At 38.6% G+C, this 18,796-nt stretch overlaps 1 protein-coding gene across 2 annotated transcripts; it reads left to right on the top strand.

Moving 5' to 3' along the window:
* Positions 1-1,434: 1,434 nt before the first annotated feature.
* Positions 1,435-17,573, top strand: Arl9 (ARF like GTPase 9). Of its 2 annotated transcripts, XM_026387482.2 has the most exons (4): positions 1,435-1,742; positions 4,821-4,983; positions 11,645-11,820; positions 16,857-17,573. In XM_026387482.2, exons 1-4 carry the CDS (start codon positions 1,485-1,487, stop codon positions 17,034-17,036), a joined length of 777 nt encoding a protein of 258 aa, XP_026243267.1. In that variant the 5' UTR covers positions 1,435-1,484; the 3' UTR covers positions 17,037-17,573. The 2 variants fall into 2 exon arrangements, with proteins under 2 accessions (XP_026243267.1, XP_077659672.1); XM_077803546.1 differs by lacking the exon at positions 1,435-1,742 and having other exon boundaries at positions 4,886-4,983; positions 11,726-11,820.
* Positions 17,574-18,796: the final 1,223 nt, after the last annotated feature.

The raw sequence follows: 18,796 nt of genomic DNA, 5'->3' as shown, positions 1-18,796 counted from the left end.
TTCTTGGTAAGTACATCTAAGAATTTTCTTTCAAACTATCTAAAATTGTCTCCTTCCCCTCCCAGCAGAGCCAGGGATTGCAGGAACCCAGTTTAAACTCCGCTGAAAATATATCATGTTGACATGGGTATAAACAAAACAGCATTTAAAAGTTTTTAATCAGTCTTTTTAATAAAACTCTGAACAGCTAACCTTAAAAACCACTGCATCTGGCTGGGGTTGTGGCTCAGCGGCAGAGGGCTCACCTAGAAAGTACTGGGCCCTGGGTTCCATCGTCAGCACGACATAAAAATAAATAAATAAAAATATGGTGTCTAACTACAACTACAAAATATTAACAACAACAACCAAAACCACTGCATCGCTCAAGGCTTGTGAAACCTGCTATTCATTGTTCCTTACAAGCCTATCTGAAATAGATCTGATGAAGAAAAATCAGTTTATTGCATGTATAAACTATACTTTTAATTAATTGACAGTGCTAGGGGGTGGAATCCAAGGCCTCCTACATAACAGGCAATTGCCCTGCAGCCCCCACATCACCTCTGAAAGTTCCCATTGGATGCCAAATTTACTACATACTCTATCCTGGGCTGGGGTAAATTATACTATTTTGCCTAGTTCAGGTTTTGCTAACCTATACTTTGTTAGCAGCCAGAATCCTGGCGGGGTACTTAATCTCCGGAAATTTTACATATAAATAAATAAATGTGTGTGTGTGTGTGTGTGTGTGTGTGTTTGGTGTGGTGCTGGGTTTGAACCCAGGGCCTTGTGCATAGGGAGGCAAGCACACTACCAACTGAGCTATATCCCCAGCCCTGAAACTAGAATTTAAGACATTACTCTGTCCTTAACCAATAACCCTTTAGACGTGGCTAAGTGGCGTTTACTTGCATGTGGAGGGGAGATACACAACTTAGCTTGGCTTTGGTTGTGAGCCGAAGGAGGACGCCGGCGCTGTAGGCGTTCTGCAGGTTGAGGACGCCAGCTTGGCAGAGCAGGCTCGGGGTTTGAAGCTGGAGAGGTCGGAGGCTAAGGTCGCTCTGGACCCTGCTTAGGTGGAAGGCGTTTCCCTCAAGAGCTGGTGACGCCTAGGTACGTTTTTCCGGCAGCGGTGATAATAAGCCAAGCCCGTCGCTCTCCCAACTCTTGGTTGGGACCTCTGGGTTCTTCTGGGCTGGGCTCGATCCACCCGCTAGAACCCCCGCCCATTTCAACTCCATTTGGGGTCCCTCCTCCTCACCCCCGGGTTCGGCGAATCAACTGCCAGTCGCCCTGGACAGGCGAGCTAGTGCGAAATGCCAGACCTCAGGCTGTACGCACTGGGAATAGCTGCGGCCGTGGTGACCACGGGTGTGGCCTACGCCCTGTGGACCTACGTCTCCGCCCTGCGCCCCGCGAGGAGGCCACACCTGCCCGGACCCGAGGCTGCAACTCCTGCGCGCGGGCGCGCAGAGGAAAGAAAGCAAACAGGAGCGGTGGAAATGGAGAATGTGAAGAAAGGGAAGGCTAAGGAAGTGGCGAAGGAGAAAATTAAGGTGAAAGGAAAAGAAGAGAGAAAGAAAGAAGTGTCAAAGGGGAAAGAGAAAGGGAAGGAAGAGAAGTGGCTAAGAAAAGATAATGAGCAGGAAAAGGAGAAAGAGCAAGGGAAGGAGACAGCAGCCAAGAATGAGCAATTTAAAGAAAAACCAGAGGTAGAGAAGAGCGACAGCACCAAGACAGAGACGCCTCTGGAGTCATCCGTAGAAAACCAGGTACCTGGGACCCTTGCCTCCAAGGCCCGGCTCTGTTACGTCAGACCCCAAGACCTGCGCAGGGGGAACTGGGCCTCAACAGAGGGTTTTCCACCTAAGGATCGGAGGGATTGTGTCGAGCTACGAACATCCCATTGTCCTCCCCTTCTCCCCTGCTTCACTCCTGTACCCTGTGTCCTAACAGATTCTAATGTTGAGGGACCAGAGATCTTCACTGGTCTTCAAAAGTGACGCCTTTTGCCTCTGCCGGGCATTCAGTGCTGAGCTCCCAGACCATCTGCCAACCCAGAGACCAGTCCCGGACGCTCCGTGCACGCAGGCTCTTTCCGCTTGTCAGAAGCGGCAGTGTTCCTGAATTTATGCAGGATGTGTTTGGGGGCTCTCTGGCTCTTTTCTGTAAGGCGCTGTGGTTACTGCTTGCATGGTTTTCAAACCATCAGCACCCAGAATTTTTAACGGAGAGGTGTGAGAACCCAGGCATTGTGAGGATCAGCTAGATGGGCTCTGCGTTTCTGGTTGGCTCCATGGGTCTAGAGCCATTTTTGGTTCTAAACAGTCTTAATTATTAAAGGAAATTTGATATCTGGTAAAATACAGGCTACGTAGATCTATGTATGGCTAAAGGAATAACATTTTTTCTTTCTTTTGTGGTGCTGGGGATTGATGCAAATGAAGCAAGCACTCTACCAACTCAGCTATATCCCCAGTCCTAAAAAAATTACTTTTGACACAGAATGATCGTGTTCAGCATCACATTTTGCATCTGAACTCTTGATTTACAACTATCTTAGGTTTCCCTAGGAGGGGATAGACATGAGGATAATACATTTTATTTTAATTAATTAATTAATTGGTGCTGAGGATTGAACCCAAAATCTTAGGAATATGCTCTATCACTCAGCTGCATCCCCAGCCCAATGTTTGTATTTTAGACCGAAAATATAACAAAATGTAAAACATTAATGCAGAATTTCTAGGTAGAATGGGTTTAGGTGTGGCAATGTGGTTGGAAAAGGAGTAGGGAACTGTTTTTAACTCACAATGTTTCAAGGACCTAGTACATCATTATTTTAGGAATCCCTAAGAAAGAAAAAAATGCTACCAACCAAAATAGGACATACCATAGATTTTAAAAACATCCTATTTTCAGCATATTAAAATGAGGAAGGGATGTACTATGGAATGAATATATAATGAATATGTAATGAAGTATGTTGGGGTAACCTGAGTGGGGGCCCCTTCAAAATGGTGAGAGAACACAATCCATGCCTGCAGCCATTTTTTGGTGCTGCTACTGCTTTAAACCATATAATTTTAAAGCATTCAACAAAGTCTCCTTTGTGCATCAAGTCCTTCTTCCTTACCCTAGCACTTTCTAAGAATGGCATTTTTAAAATATTTTTATTAGTTATTATGGGCCTTTATTTATTTATATGTGATGCTGAGACGAACCCAGTGCCTCGCACATGCTAGGCAAGCGCTCTGCCACTGAGCCACAACCCCAGCCCTAAGAATGGCATTTTAACGTGTAGATGTAGATGGAGAGAATGGGGAAGGACATAGGGATGGAGATAGGAGAGATCCATGAAAATATCATTCACTTTCAGAGCCATCAAGAATTCACTCTAGGGGTTGGGGTTGTGGCTCAGTGGTAGAGCACTTGCCTAAAATGTGTGAGGCACTGGGTTTGGTCCTCAGCACCGTATAAAATTAAATAAATAAATAAAGGTGTTGTGTCCTTCTACAACTAAAAATATTTAAAAAAATAAAAAAAGAATTCACTCTAAAATGTATGGCCTTCAAAAATTGTGTTGTTGGGCTGGGGCTGGGGCTCAGCAGTAAAGCACTCACCTAGCATGTGAGAGGCCCTGGGTTTGATCTTCAGTATCACATAAAAATAAATAAAGATATTGTGTCCAACTTAAAAAAAAAGTTGTTTACCCAAATACCTATTATGGCAGAACTTAAAATATCTTACTTTCACATAGATTTTTTTTTTAAAGAAGTGGTTATAGACATTCTAATACTGTTTAAGATCACTTTTTTTCCCTCCAGAAATGCAATCTAAGTCTAATGTCAACATTTGGTGTTCAAGCAGAACAAGCAGGGTGTATAAGATTATTGTTATTTCTAAACAAGTGCCATTAAAGATAATTGCTAGTATTTTAGATCTACATAACCTGTGTTTTACCAGATATCAAATTTCCTTTAATAATTAAAACTGTTTAGAACCAAAAAGTGGCTCTAGACCCATGGAAACATCTTTATTAAGCTGTTTGGGAAATAGAATGGAGTTTCTCTGAGCAGTCTGGCTCACTTCTTAATCTTTGGCCAAGACCAAATCACCAATCACCTAATGTTTTCACATAACCATTACTACTATGTGACTATTAATCTCACAATCTTTGCACTGTAGAGACCACATCTCTAGGCACTTTTAACTGTATTTCTGTCTTCTCATGAGACTTCCCTTGTGGTCCCTCAGTCCATGGCAATAAAAATTGAGGCTGACATATGGGTAGGATGCTTTAATATCATTAAATCATGATACTTAAAAATATAAGAGGGGAAACTTGCACTAACATTTTATAATCAAGTTATCTACTTGTGAAGAAAAGATAGATTAATAATAACATGAGACCTTAAATGCTTGCATGCTGAGTGTATAGTGGATGTGTGCACCATGGAGGTCCCAAGACCCCGAAAACCAAACCAAATTCTGGTACAATCTCCAAAGGACATGAACAGGAAGTCTCGAAATTGACTCTAAGACCTCTAGAACCTTCCATAAATACTGGTGTAAATGTGTGTTGGTGTATGTGATAGACTGACCAGGAGTTGGGGGATGGAGAGGGTATGTGAGATTAATAGTCACATAGTAGTAATGGTTATGTGAAAACATTAGGTGATTGGTGGTTTGGTCTTGGCCTATAAAATGTTAAGTTCCTCTCTGGTTGGCAATTCCATGATTATTATTAGGTACTAGCACAGGAAGGCACACTATTAGGAGCTAGGAAAACAAGGACCTGATGGCATAGGTTTATTGATTTATCTTTTGTTTCACAGGACAAAAGTAAGCAGATCCTAGTTCTAGGCCTGGATGGAGCAGGGAAAACCAGCATCCTCGATTCTCTAGCTTTAAACAAAGTCCAGCATAGCAAGGCACCCACCCAAGGTTTCAATCCCGTTTGCATCGACATTGAAGACAACCAAATGGAGTTCCTGGAGAGTAAGCTCTATTTCCTCACTAGTTATCTGGTAGCCTTTCTTTATGTTAAGCTAGACGTGGTGTTATCGACTGGATTCTTATGATGCTGGATCAGATTTACATAAACTTTAGGATGCATGTGTGGTTTAATACTAAGATGCCCTAGGGTGGGAGTTAGGAATCACTTTCTGCTTTTTTAATTGTCTCCTTTTTTGCAGTGATGGAGACAGGGGAGGTTAAAGGAAGGCTTTAGCATGTCCTCCTATAATCTATAACGGGCCTCCCTCTTTCCACACTACAGCAAATAAACATGCAGCCTAAGTAAGTACAGTGTGCTTCCTTCTCTGCAAATGAAATTATACAGAAACCCCAAACTTCTTCTTCCAACTAGATGGCAGTCCCAAAGTCCCTACTGTGCAGCAATGCTGAAGTCACCATCTTGCTAGATGTTGCTGTGCCCCAAAGTTGGGTCAGATCTTCCCTTGTCTTTTCTCTCTCTCAGTGCTTTACCACTGAGCTATATTCCTGACCTTTTTATTTATTTTTTATTTTTTTATTTTTAAAATTTTTTTTTAGAGAGAGAGAGATAATTTTTTTTTAAAGAGAGGGAGAGAGAGAGAGAGAGAGAGAGAGAGAGAGAATTTTAATATTTATTTTTTAGTTTTCGGCGGACACAACATCTTTGTTTGTATGTGGTGCTGAGGATCGAACCTGGGCCGCATGCATGCCAGGCGAGCGCGCTACCGCTTGAGCCACATCCCCAGCCCGAGATAATTTTTTTTAATAATTATTTTTTAGTTTTTGGTGGACACAACATCTTTATTTTTTTTATTTTTATGTGGTGCTGAGGATCGAACCCATCACCCCGCGCATGCCTGGTGAGCACACTACCACTTGAGCCACATCCCCAGTCCTATGACCTTTTTATTTTTTGAGACAGGATCTCCCTAAGTAGATGAGGCCCTCATTAATTGCCCAGGTTGGCCTTGAACTTGTGATTCTCCTATCTTAGCCTCCTGGGTTCTTCTCTTACACTCTCTCTTTGGATGACTTGATCCATCTTCATGGCACTTAATACTATCTATATGATAATGAGCCCCCTAAATTGACCTATCTAGCCCAAACATATCCAAATATCCCCTGACATCTCTACTTGATTGCCTAATCGGCCTCTCAAACCATGTGATTAAACAAAAATGTTTGACTTATCCCCTCCTGTCTGTTTCATTACCTGTAATCCACTGGCCATTAAGTGACTCCTTACTCGTCAAGTTGCTCAAGGCAGAATCTGGGAGTCCCCCTTGATTCCTCCTTCTCTACTCCTGCCTTCAGACAACAAGTGAAGCATATTGACTCTTTGTATCTCCAAAGCATAATTAGAATTTGTCAGTGTCATCCTCTTCCACTGCCTGCAAATGAGCCAAAACCTCCCTCACCTGTTCCTCAGTTTCCTGCAGTCATCATTTTATTTTTGCTTTTGTCCATTTGTGAAGAGAAATATTTTAACCCATGTATTTAAGCAAATCCATTGCTAACTTAAAACCCTTCAATGAATTAGCTGGGTGCAATGGTGTACGTCTATAATCCCAGTGGCTGGGGAGGCTGAGGCAGGAAGATAGAAAATTTGAGGTCAGCTTCAGCAACTTAGTGAGGCCCTGAACAAGTTAGTGAGATTCTGCTTCAAAATAAGAAAAAAAAAAAAAAAAAAAAGGAGAAGGGAGGGTGAGGTTGTAAGCCCAGTGGCTAAGCACTCCTGGGTTCAGTCCTCAGTACCAAAAAAACAAAAACCCTTCCAATGATAGGTAGGTTCACTTTTAAATAACTCATAGTTCAAAGATAAAATCATTATGGGAATTTAAAAATACTCAGAACAAATGATTGGTAAAAATAACAATGACAAAATCTATTGGTCAAAATTGGCATGCCAAAAAAAAAATAATAATGCATTTAAAGAAATTTACAATCTTAAATGCTTATAGCTAGGAAAAAAACAGCTGAAAACTTATGGGTTAAATATATGATGTAGATTAGGAAAGAACAACAGGCTAAAATCAAAGAAGGTAGAAGGAAAGATTATAAAGAAACCAATGAAATTAATTACAAAAATACAGTAGCAAAGATCAGAAAAGTCAAAAGTTAGTTCCTTGAAAGATAAACAAAATAGACAATCTTCTGATGAAATTTATCAAGGAAAATCTAGAAAGCACAACTAATGTCTCAAATGAAAAAAAGATGTCAAGAGTATATTTACATCTGTGCTAATAGATATATATATATTACAAAAGCAGATTCAAGAAGAAATAAAAACTCTTGGCCAAATTATATTGAGTGCAAGTACAAATATGTAAAAATAAATCATACCATTGTGTACAACTATAGTTCACCAATAAAAATGTGGAAAATAAATAAAAATAAGACATTGAATAATTTTAAAAAGTTAAAATGAAATCATTAGCTAAAAATCACTCTAGGGCTGGGGATATAGCTCAGCTTTCCTCACAAACACAAGGCCCTTGGTTCAATCCCCAACACCACCAAAAAAAAAGAAAAAAGAAAAAAAAATCTCTCTATAATGAAAACACTAGATAAGTTGATTTCATAGGTAAACTCTATCAATCTTTTTTTTTCAAAGAGAGAGAGAGAGAGAGAGAATTTTTTAATATTTATTTTTTAGTTTTCGGCGGACACAACATCTTTGTTTGTATGTGGTGCTGAGGATCGAAAAAAGGAAATTCATGAGCATAGAAGCAGAAATCCAAACAAAATTGTAGTAAACCCAAATCCAGTTAGTATATGAAAGAGAAAATATATCATAACCAAGCTCGGCTTCTCCAGAAACAAAAGGTTTGAAAAATCTAAGCAACTCAGTGAGCATCTGTCTTTAAATAAAATACAAAATAGAGGACTAGGGATGTGGCTCAGTGGTTGAGTGCCCCTGAGTTCAACCTGTGGTACCCATCCCCCAAAAAACCCTATAAATGTCATTTACTACATTGTTAACTAGAGAAATATATATGATAACCTCAATAAAAGCAGAAAAAAATGCAAAATTCAATTCTGTTTATGATTTTAAAATTCTTAATAAACTAAAAATAAATGGCAATTCCTTAACCCACCAACACTTCAGAACACAGGATTCCTCAACATAAAGTATTAGAAGTATGGCCCCTTGAAATCCAGGACCAACAAGAGTATTTTCATTCAGCATTACCCAGAAAGTCTAAGTCAGTTCAATACAAAGAAAAGGCATTAGGATTAGAAAGGAAGAAACAAAACAGTTCTTGTTTATGAATGTTGTAATTTTCTTTAAAGGAAACCTAGAAGACCTGTCAAATTACTTTAAAAAGTCAATTACACTTCTGTTATCCAGCAACATGCAGAAAATGATTTTTTTCCCTCTTCTTCGGTTGAACTTATGGGCACATTTTCACAAAGCTACACACCCAACCTTTTATTTATCTTATTTAAAAAAAATTTTTTTGGTTGTAGATAGACACAATACTTCTATTTATTTTTTATGTGGTACTGAGGATGGAACCTGGTGCCTCACACGTGGTAGGCAAGTGGTCTACCACTGAGCTACAACCCCAGCCCCCCAGCCTTTTAAATTAATTAATTAATTTTTGATTTGAGATAGGGTCTTTCTTAGTTGCTTAGGGCCTTACTAAGTTGCTGAGACTGGCTTCAAAATTGCTGTCCTCCTGCTGGGAGGATTCCCCTAGTTGCTGGGATTATAGGCATGCACTACTATGCATAGTTTAGCATATATGATTTTCAAGAAGATATCATTTTTGATAGCAATGTACATAATTTAGCTAGTCCTCAACTAGCTAAACACGCACACACACACACGAGAGAGAGAGAGAGAGAGAGAGAGAGAGAGAGAGAGAGAGAGAGAATTTGCAGATGTCATTGGAAAACACTGAAAGAAGATCTAAATAAATGGTGACATAGTTTCCATGAATAGGAAGTCAGCACATCAAAAAGATGTTAATTCATGGGCTGGGGCTGTAACTCAGTGGTAGAGTGCTTGCCTGGCATGTGTGAGGCACTTGGTTCAATCCTTAGCACCACATAAAAATAAACTAATAAACAAACATATGTGTGTCTATCTACAACTAAAAAAAATTTTTGAAAGCAAAACTTAAAAAGATGTTAATTCTCCTCCAAATTTATGTTTAGATATAATTCAATTCCAATCAAAATCCCGATAAAACTTTTTTTAAGAGTTTGAGAAGCTGAGACTAAAACTTACATGGAAGAATAAAGGTATAAAAAAAGCTGGACACTCTTGAAGAAATGAGTAAGAAAGACAGCCTTATTCTGTCAAATATCAAATCTTATTATAAAGCTTTAAAATTAACATTGTGTGGTGTTGGCACAGGAATGAGCAAAGTGACCAAATGTACAGAGTAGAGATCTTCTGGGGAAAAGAGAGGCTGTTTAACAAATGGTGATGGCACATGAGAAAAAAGTGAAATTGTTTACCAGCCTCTTTATATACATATGTATCCATCAAATTCAGATGGATAAAAGTCTAATGTAAAAAGCTTTGTGAAGAAAATAGAGAATATTTTATGTCTCCAGGGTAGAAAAAGACAGATGCAGAATACAAAACAGGATATAAAAATGGATAAAGACAGATGGGTAAATCAACTACATTAAAATTGGGAACTTCTGCTCATAAAAAAGATGCCACAAAATGGGAGAAGATACATGCAACACATATAACCAATAAACAGACAGTAATCAGAATATGTTAAGAACTCTTATGAAAAAATTTAGACATCATAAAAAACATTTCACATGAAACAAATTAGAAGTAAACATGAAAAAATGTTTAATGATCATTAAGCAAGAGAATTCAAATTAGGCGCAGGAGCGCGCACAAGAGAGAGAGAGAGAGAGAGAGAGAGAGAGAGAGAGAGAGAGAGAATTTGCAGATGTCATTGGAAAACACTGAAAGAAGATCACACACACACATACACACAAATCAATCAGATAATACCAAGTTTTGAAGAGAATGTGAATCCAAAGGAAATTTATTGGCCATTGGTGGAACATAAATTGGAACCTGCCACTTTAGAAAACAATTTAGCATAGTTGGCCTTCCTTTCACGCATATCCACACCAGGAAACAAATACAAAAGTCTTTACAGCAGCATTGTTTATGGTAACAATAAATGAGGAATAACCCAATATCCATGGATGTTTAAATTGTGTTAAAACCATCAGAATTACTTAGAAGTTTTCAAAATAGTTTAACAAATGAAAGCACAAAATACTTAGAAGAATGACTAGCCTAGAGAGATGCAAAAGAAAACAAGGAAAGGTAAATCATTTCTTATTAGTGTTTAAAATGGCTTTTGTTAAGTTGCTGTTACAGAGATCTGAAAGCTTTTTCTATCAATGGCTATGTAGTAAATAATTTGAGCTCTGTGGACCGCATGGTCTCTGTTGTAACCAGTAAACTGCCCTTGTGGTATAAGAGTAGCCACATATAATATATAAATCAAAACATATTGTGTTCCAATAAAACTATTTGTGGACACTAGAATCTAAAATTGATAGAATATTCACAGTTGTAATATGGTATTCTTTTAAAAAAAAACATTTAAATGTGTAAAAAAGCCTTTTTAGCTTGTGAGCTATACAAAAATAGGTGGCTGGTTAGATTTGAATATGGGACCATGGTCTGCCAAACCCCATCCTAGGAGAAAAATAAAAGCTAAATTCATTTTGTATATTATCATTACCAAAAAGTTTCCTATGGGAAGAATCAGCAGAATGAATTTCTGTAATCTATTTTTTTTAAATATTTATTTTTTTAGTATTTAGGTGGGTACAATATCTTTATTTTTTGTTTTTATGTGGTGTTGGGAATCGAACCCAGCTCCCCGCGCATGCCAGGCGAGCGCGCTACCTCTTGAGCCACATCCCCAGCCAATTTCTGTAATCTAAAGGCATAAGGCAAATATTCCTGAATACCTTAAGATCATATTTCCTCTTAATGCAATATTAAAAATAGAAATTAGTTCTAGGATTCTGACAACGGAAAAGAATTATGCAAATGAGGGTAGCCAAGAAGTTTAGTCCATTTAAAAATCAGAGTGATATGTGTTTTTTGTTTGTTTGTTTTTCCCCCATACTGGGAGTTGAACCAGGGGCACTTAACCACAGAGCCACATTCCCAGCCCTTTATTTGTATTTTTTAGATACAGAGTCAACGAGTTATTCAGACTTGTGAAGTTGCTGAGGCTGGCTTTGAACTCACAATCCTCCTGCCTCAGCCTCCCAAGCCACTGGGATTACAGGCATACACTACTGTGCCCAGCACAACTTGTGCTTTAACCTACCACCTTTAACTATTTCAGTAGCCCATTCCCATTGATGAACTTGCAGTGGCTGTGAGTCTGCTGTGTATGTCAGGATCAGAAGACACCCACTGTAATATTTAATATCTGAACAAATATCCTTTCTGATTCCAAAATGAATGATCCACTGTGAAGGGTACTCATTCCCAATGGCTATTTCCCAGCAATGTCCCTCTCATTGCTCTCAGAATTGGGTATCTTCTCACACAGTGGAATTTTGTTGGAACACCTGTCCAGTGTGCCCAGACTGTCCTGGGTGAATGCTCCTGTGATTTGTTGGTGTCTTCTTCCTTTACTGTTCTCTGTAGTTGGCGGCAGCGAGCCTTTCCGTTCCTACTGGGAAATGTACCTGTCCAAGGGATTGTTGCTGATCTTTGTGGTGGATTCAGCAGATCACAATCGATTACCTGAAGCCAAAAAATTCCTTCACCAACTAACAGAAGCAAATCCAATCCTTCCTCTGGTTGTGTTTGCACACAAACAGGTAAAAATCTGTGCAAATATAAATCACACTCAATACTTTGTTTACTAATACAAGAAATGTCTATTTTTAATAGCTAGATACTCAATAATATGCTGCATATTCAATTTGACTTATTAGATTCCCTGGGTTATAAACTCCTTGAGCGTAATGACTGTTATGAATTTTGGTGTCCTTTGAAGTTCCTAAGTAGACTGCTTTGTGCATAGTAGGAATTCAGCAAAGGTCTGTTGAACTTATTTTAATAAACATGTATTAATGGTTGAATCCAACAAAATATTTGAGAGGTTTCCATGTATAAAGAAATAGTTTTGTTTTAGACCAACTAGATTGACCTGAATTTATTTCATACACATGTTAAAAATATTAAATATCGATGGGGAAATTGGAACCCCTGTGCACTGTTGGAATGTAAAATTGTATACTTGCTATGGGAAATAATATTGTGGCTCCTCAAAAAAATAAAAAAAATAGGGTTCCCATATGATGCAGCAATTCCACTTCTGGGCATATATCTCCACCCCGCCCCCCCCCCAACAACAACAAAAAAACCTGAAAGTACTTCTCAAACAGGTATTTATATAGCACTATTTACAGTAGCCAAAAGGTGGAAGCAACCCAAGAGTCCATCCAATGATGAACAGAAAAACAAAACATGGTACTTACATACAATGGAATATTACTTGGCCTTAAAAGGGAAGGAAATTCTGACATATTACAACACAGATGAACCTTTAAGACATCATGTTACACGAAATAAGCCAGCCAAGAAAGGACAAATATTGAAAAATTCTGCTTATTGAGGCTCCCAGAAAAGTCAAATCCACTAAGATACGGGGTAGAATGGTGGTTTCCTGGAGCTATGGGATGGAGGAATGGGGGAATTAATTGATAGGCACAGAGTTTCAGTTTAGCAAGATTAAGAGAGTTTGGGTGATAGTCGCACAACAATGTGAATGTATTTAATGGCACTGTACACTGAAAAATGGTTAAGATGGTAACTTTTGTTACGTGCACTTTTCACAATTAAAAAAAATTTAAAAATGAATTTCCAAGGGCTGGGGTTGTGGCTCAGTGGTGGAGCGAGTGTGAGGCACAGGGTTCGATCCTCAGCACCACATAAAAAAATAAAGATGTTATGTTCATCACTAAAAATAATACTTAAAAAAGTGAATTTCCATAACATTGTATTACTTAAGCCCCTTTCTCAATGGCTAGGTTTGCCGATTATAAAACAGCTCAATTCCTACTTTTTCTTTTATGACTTCTATGAGTGAATATTTGTGGAAATAAACTAACTAATCCCAAATGATGACCCAAAGTAGGAGCCTAGTTCAAGTCCCTTGTGGAAACTAGTTCAGCAGATTTTGACATTCGGTTAACATTTTGAAAGAAACACTCGTGCTGTTTTGTTTTTATTTTTAAGAGGAGCATTTTAAATACCATAAACTATAAAGATTTGGGGATGGAGGTATAGCTCAGTGGTAGAAGATGTGCTTAGCATGCATGAGGCCCTAGGTTCTATTGCCAGTTCCAACATCAATAAACAATAAATAAATAAATAATAGCAAAGATTTTAAAAGTCATGATAAATGTGAGCTGTACACTATTCCATTGCACGAATGAATATACCACAGTCTTGCCATTTTCTTGTTGTGTATTTGAATTATTTTCAATTTTTCATTGTTATAAACAATGTTGCAAATGAGCCTTCAAATATATGTGTCTCCTTGTAGATCTCTGTGAACATTTTCCTGGTGCATATGCCTAAAAGAACAATTATTGGTTTTTTTGTATTTATAAATGGTAAATTAGACTAGATCTTATCAAGTTGCTTTCCAAAGATGTTATACCAGTTCATTCTCCCATTGGCAGAAGGTGACAGTTTTTGGAACTCTATATCTTTGTCAGTACTTGGTATTTTTGCCAATATGATGGGGCAGAATTGTTTTTTATTATTCTAATTTATATTTCTCTAAGTGCTAGTGAGCTTAAATATTTTTCAGGTGTTTATTGATCTCCACATTAGTGAATTTTTTTTTTTTTAAAGAGAGAGTGAGAGAGGGGAGAGAGAGAGAGAATTTTTAATATTTATTTTTTAGTTCTCGGTGGACACAACCTCTTTGTTGGTATGTGGTGCTGAGGATCGAACCCGGGCCGCACGCATGCCAGGCAAGCGCGCTACCGCTTGAGCCACATCCCCAGCCCGCACATTAGTGAATTTATTAGTATCTTTTTCCAAACTCTTATTAGAGTATTTATCATGTGTGTGTGTGTGTGTGTGTGTGTGTGTGTGTGTGTGTGTGTGTGTGTTTGCTGGGGGTAGAACCCAGTGTTTCACATATATTACGCATGTTTCCTACCACTCTGTTATACCTCTAGCCCCTCTATCTTTTCTTGTTTGAATTATAGGAGTCTTTAAAAGCATTCTTTGTTAGTCACATGCTTTTCTACTATCTTCTTCAGCATTCTGGTGGCATGTCATTTTATTTTACTTATAGTTTACATTTTCATATTGAAGATTTCTATTTTTAATTTATCAATACTTTCTTTTGTGATTTGTCTCTTCATCAAATTAAATCAACAAGGCAATTCATTGTCAAATTTATAATTTTATTGAACCTTAATGAGAAAAGATCTGTATATTCTAGTTTATGTTAGTTAGCCTTTCATCACTGTGACCAAAACACCAGACAAGAACAATTAGAGGAGAAAAAGTTTATTTGGGGCTTTAAGTTTCAGAGGTTCAGTTCATGATCAATCTGATCCCATTGCTCTGGGCCCAAGAGGAGGTAAAATATCATGGTAGAAAGGTATGACAGAGGAAGCTGCTCAATTCATGACAACCAAGAGCAAGAGAGGAGCCAGGGACAAGATACATTCCAAGGCCACCCACCACCACCATGTGACCTATTTCCATAGCCACACACCATCAGCCTGCAGTTACAATCAGTAGTCCATTTAAATTATTAATAAATCAAATGGATTGACCCATTAATGAGATTACAGCTCTCATAAGCTCATTATTTCATCTCTGAACATTCCTGCACTGCCTAATGAATGAGCTTTTTGAGGGACACTTCATATTCATACCATAACAAGAGCTCAATTTATCTTTGTTTATATTCTTTGGCCAAAATATTTAGTCTATTATTTTAGCTAAGTTCAAGTTTTTTTAATATTTATTTTTTAGTTGTAGTTGGACACAATACCTCCATTTTATCTACCTATTTTCATGTATGTCGAGGATCAAACCCAGGGCCCCCCCCCCCCACCGTGTGCTAGGCGAGTGCTCTACCGATGAGCCACAATCCCAACCCCAAGTTCAAGTTTTTATGTAAGGGTTTTCAAAGAAGTCATCTTTTTTTATCTTTACTCTTTGCATTATTAACTCTATTAAGGCCCAATTATATAAGCATGGAATAAACCCTGTATTTATATCTTATGTGTTATATCATGATAGGGAGCCCTTGTTCCCACCTACCACCCTTCTCTTCCTATTTTTTCTGCTCCAATTCAATCAGAGAACTTATTTAATCTGGGACATTATCCATGTTACTGGATTTATTAATGCCATTAAACAAATTATTATAGGCTCTAAGATCATGTAAATTATTCAGGTTTAGAACAGTCAGTGAATGTATGTGACTACCAGTACTCAGAGGGGTAACCACCTCCCAGTTACTAATTACAGCACATCATGAAGCCTCCCCGGGGTGGAATTTGGTAGGTCTACATTGGCATAGGAAAAATATGACTCAGTATTGGATTATTTTTAGAACTTGAAAACTGTTCTGCTGGTCAGGTGCAGTGGCACCCCTGTTTGTCCCATCTCCTCAGGAAGCTAAGGTAGGAGGATCACTTGAACCCAGGAGTTTGAGGCCAGTCTGGGCAACATAGTGAGACCCCATCTCAATAAATAGATAGATGATAGATAGATAGATAGATAGATAGATAGATAGATAGATAGATAGATAGATAGATAAAATGATACTCTGAAGCTTAGAGAAATGCTGCGAATTAATAAAAAGCCAATTACAAATGCAGTTTTAGATGTGAAGACGCCAACATTTTTTTGCAATGGACTCAAAAACAATAGGGATTTAATATTTATTAAAAGAAATATCAGAGACCTTTTGTCTAAATACTTCTGGATGCATGAGAGGCAGAGGAGTATATTTGGATCTTTCCATTTTGACCTCTAGGAGTCTGACAGTGGCATGCAGCGTAAGCCCAGGTGGCTCTCCCTAGAGGATTCTGCCCCTGCTGCATCTCTTTGCCCCTCTCCTCCTCTTTGCCTCCCTCCCTACCATTTTTGTTCTCTTATATCTCGATGGATCTGCTCCCTCCCTGGTCTCTTGTCTGTCTCCCTCTACCTCCCAAAGTTTGATCCAAAGTTCTTGTTCAGTAGAAATAATGATCAGAAAAGAAAGCTCACAATGGCAAGTGCTAAAATCAGAAATACATGATATGAACCAAAAGTAACTAATGAATCAAATTCCTTTTGATAAATATAAATTTGTATTAATTGATTCTGTTGAAAATAATCTTGAATTAAAAACAGTGATGACTCTGTTTAGAAAATTAAGGTATCAGATTGGATTAGCTTCATTCCAGAAAACATTTGTTTGATAACACATAAATGCTGGCATTAGCTGGGTGCAGTGGTGCACACCTGAAATCCCAGCAACTCAGGAGGCTGAGACAGGAGGATCTCAAGTTTGAGGATAGCCTCAGCACCCTTGTGAGGCCATAAGCAACTGAATCAGATCCTGTCTCAAAAATAAAATAAAAAGAGCTGGGGATGTGACTCAGTGGTACTGGGTTCAATCCCTAGTACCCACCCCCATACTGGCATAATTCTGGTGAAAATATTTATATTCAAACATCTACTGGTGTCATCACAATTGGGGTCACAACATCCTCTGTATTAAAATGGTGAAGTCATTAGAGCAATAAATACAAATAGTAAGTCTGTATATCCCAAAGGAATGCAAAATAACCAACTTTTTCTTCTTATTTTTCCATTCTGGGTGAAGGATCTCGAGGCAGCCTATCACATTACAGATATCCACGAAGCATTAGCATTATCTGAGGTGGGAAATGACAGAAAATTGTTCTTGTTTGGAACTCAAGTGACCAAGAATGGCTCAGAGATACCTTCTACTATGCAAGATGCCAAAGACCTGATTGCACACCTGGCTGCAAATGTGCAGTAAGCAGGACGAGGCCCACTGTATGACTAACCACCTACATGTCATTGGGGAATGCTGAGTGGCAGGCTTGAAACTAAAGGTTTCCACTTTCGATTAAAAAATAAGATCTACCACGCGGCCTGCGCAGTGGTTTCATTAATGAGGTTCTAGGCATAAAGTTAGTTAGACGAGATCGAAATAAAAACACAAGACTCAATTACCTTAATTCTATTGCTAGGTCCGAGACGGCTCCCCTCTCTGGTTCGCTCCTCTAGCCGCCCAGCAGGGCAGCAAGGATTACTCAGGGCTAGCAGGAGAGAGAGAGCGAGCCGGGGAGTAGCCTTTTATTAGGGAACCAGAGATTCAGGGGAGAATTCCATCCAATGAAGGTTGAGGGGGGGCTGCACTCCAAGGTCAGGGTCAGCGATTGGGTCCCCGGGGTCAGTGGTCAGGCACACCCCCACACGGATGGGCTCTCTCATCAGGAGAGGGCCGGGAAAAACTTCGACTTATGCCAAAGTGCCTCAGACCCTCAACGGGAGGCACCCGATCACGTGTGAGAATGGCTTCCCACAATAAGACATTTCCTATTTTCTCAATGCATGACATATACACAAAGATAACGTTAATTCATTATGAGTATCTACTTATTTAGATTTTGAACTTTAAACATATTTATAGCTGGGCATGGTGGTGCACGACTGTAATCCCACTGGGGGGACTGGGGAGGATGACTGGGGAGGATCTCAAGTTTGAGACCAGCCTGGGAAACCTAGAAAAAGCCTGTCTCAAAATAAAAAAATAAAAAGGGCCAGAGATATAGCTCAGTGGTAAAATTCTCCTGGATTGAATCTAATACTGCAAACAGCTAACCAAACAAAAACATTTTATTTTATTTTTTGGTACCAGGGATTGAACCCAGGGGTGCATAGCCCCTGAGACACAGCCCCAGTTCTTTTTGTTTCTTATTTTGAGACAGGATCTTATTAAGTTACTTAGGGCCTCACTAAGTTGCTGAGGCTGGCTTTGAACTTATGATCCTCCTGCCTTAGCCTCTCTAGCTGCTGGGATTCCAGGCATTCACCGCCACACCCAGTCAACATATTTTATTTTATTTTATTGATTTTTTAAAAAATAAATGACAGTGGAATGCATTACAATTCTTATTACACATATACAGCACAACTTTTCATATCTCTGGTTGTACAATTAACATATTTTAAAACAGCATATTTGGATCGAATTAGGATTTTTTATTTTTCCAGTGGTTTTTACCCAGGGCCTTGCACATGCTAAGCACATGCTTTTCCACTTAGCTCCACCCCCAGCCCTAGAATTAGGATGTTTAATCAACAAAAGTAAAGTGAACATTAGAATGTTTTCACCCCACTTGTGGTTTTTCAGTGCTATTAAGTTTCTATTAAAACATTTTAACAAGCTTCTTCTTCTCAAGTAAAAATCCATATGTCTTTCTTTTAAGTGGATCCATTAACATTGTGGGATAGAATTATAGGATAGTAGAATGAGGAAAGTGAGCACCTTCAAACCCACAGAGAAATAGAAATCAACCACTTTCAGAAAGAATTACGAAATGCTTGTCTCTAGGAGCCTGTCATACTAGGTGAGGAATATTGAAGGGATTTGCTTTTAAAATTCTTGACATTTCACTTTTATATATAGATATGCTTTCTCCACTAAAGATGTTTTGTAAACTGATAATGATATTTACCTACAGACTTGATGTGAAGTTCAACTATAGTGCTTTTCCTTGATTAAAAAAAATA

The sequence above is a fragment of the Urocitellus parryii genome, chromosome 10, assembly GCF_045843805.1.
Source record: "Urocitellus parryii isolate mUroPar1 chromosome 10, mUroPar1.hap1, whole genome shotgun sequence".
NCBI lineage: Eukaryota > Metazoa > Chordata > Mammalia > Rodentia > Sciuridae > Urocitellus > Urocitellus parryii.
Note: the sequence above shows the minus strand (reverse complement) of the source record. Positions and strands in the feature narration are given on the sequence as shown.

Bases quoted from the DNA above. Each gene is read 5' to 3' on its own strand.
- Arl9 (XM_026387482.2), top strand. From the start codon at position 1,485: ATGGAGAATGTGAAGAAAGGGAAGGCTAAGGAAGTGGCGAAGGAGAAA. The intron at 1,743-4,820 runs GTAGAAAACCAG...TTTGTTTCACAG, and splicing joins AGACGCCTCTGGAGTCATCC to GACAAAAGTAAGCAGATCCT. The intron at 4,984-11,644 runs GTAAGCTCTATT...TGTTCTCTGTAG, and splicing joins CCAAATGGAGTTCCTGGAGA to TTGGCGGCAGCGAGCCTTTC.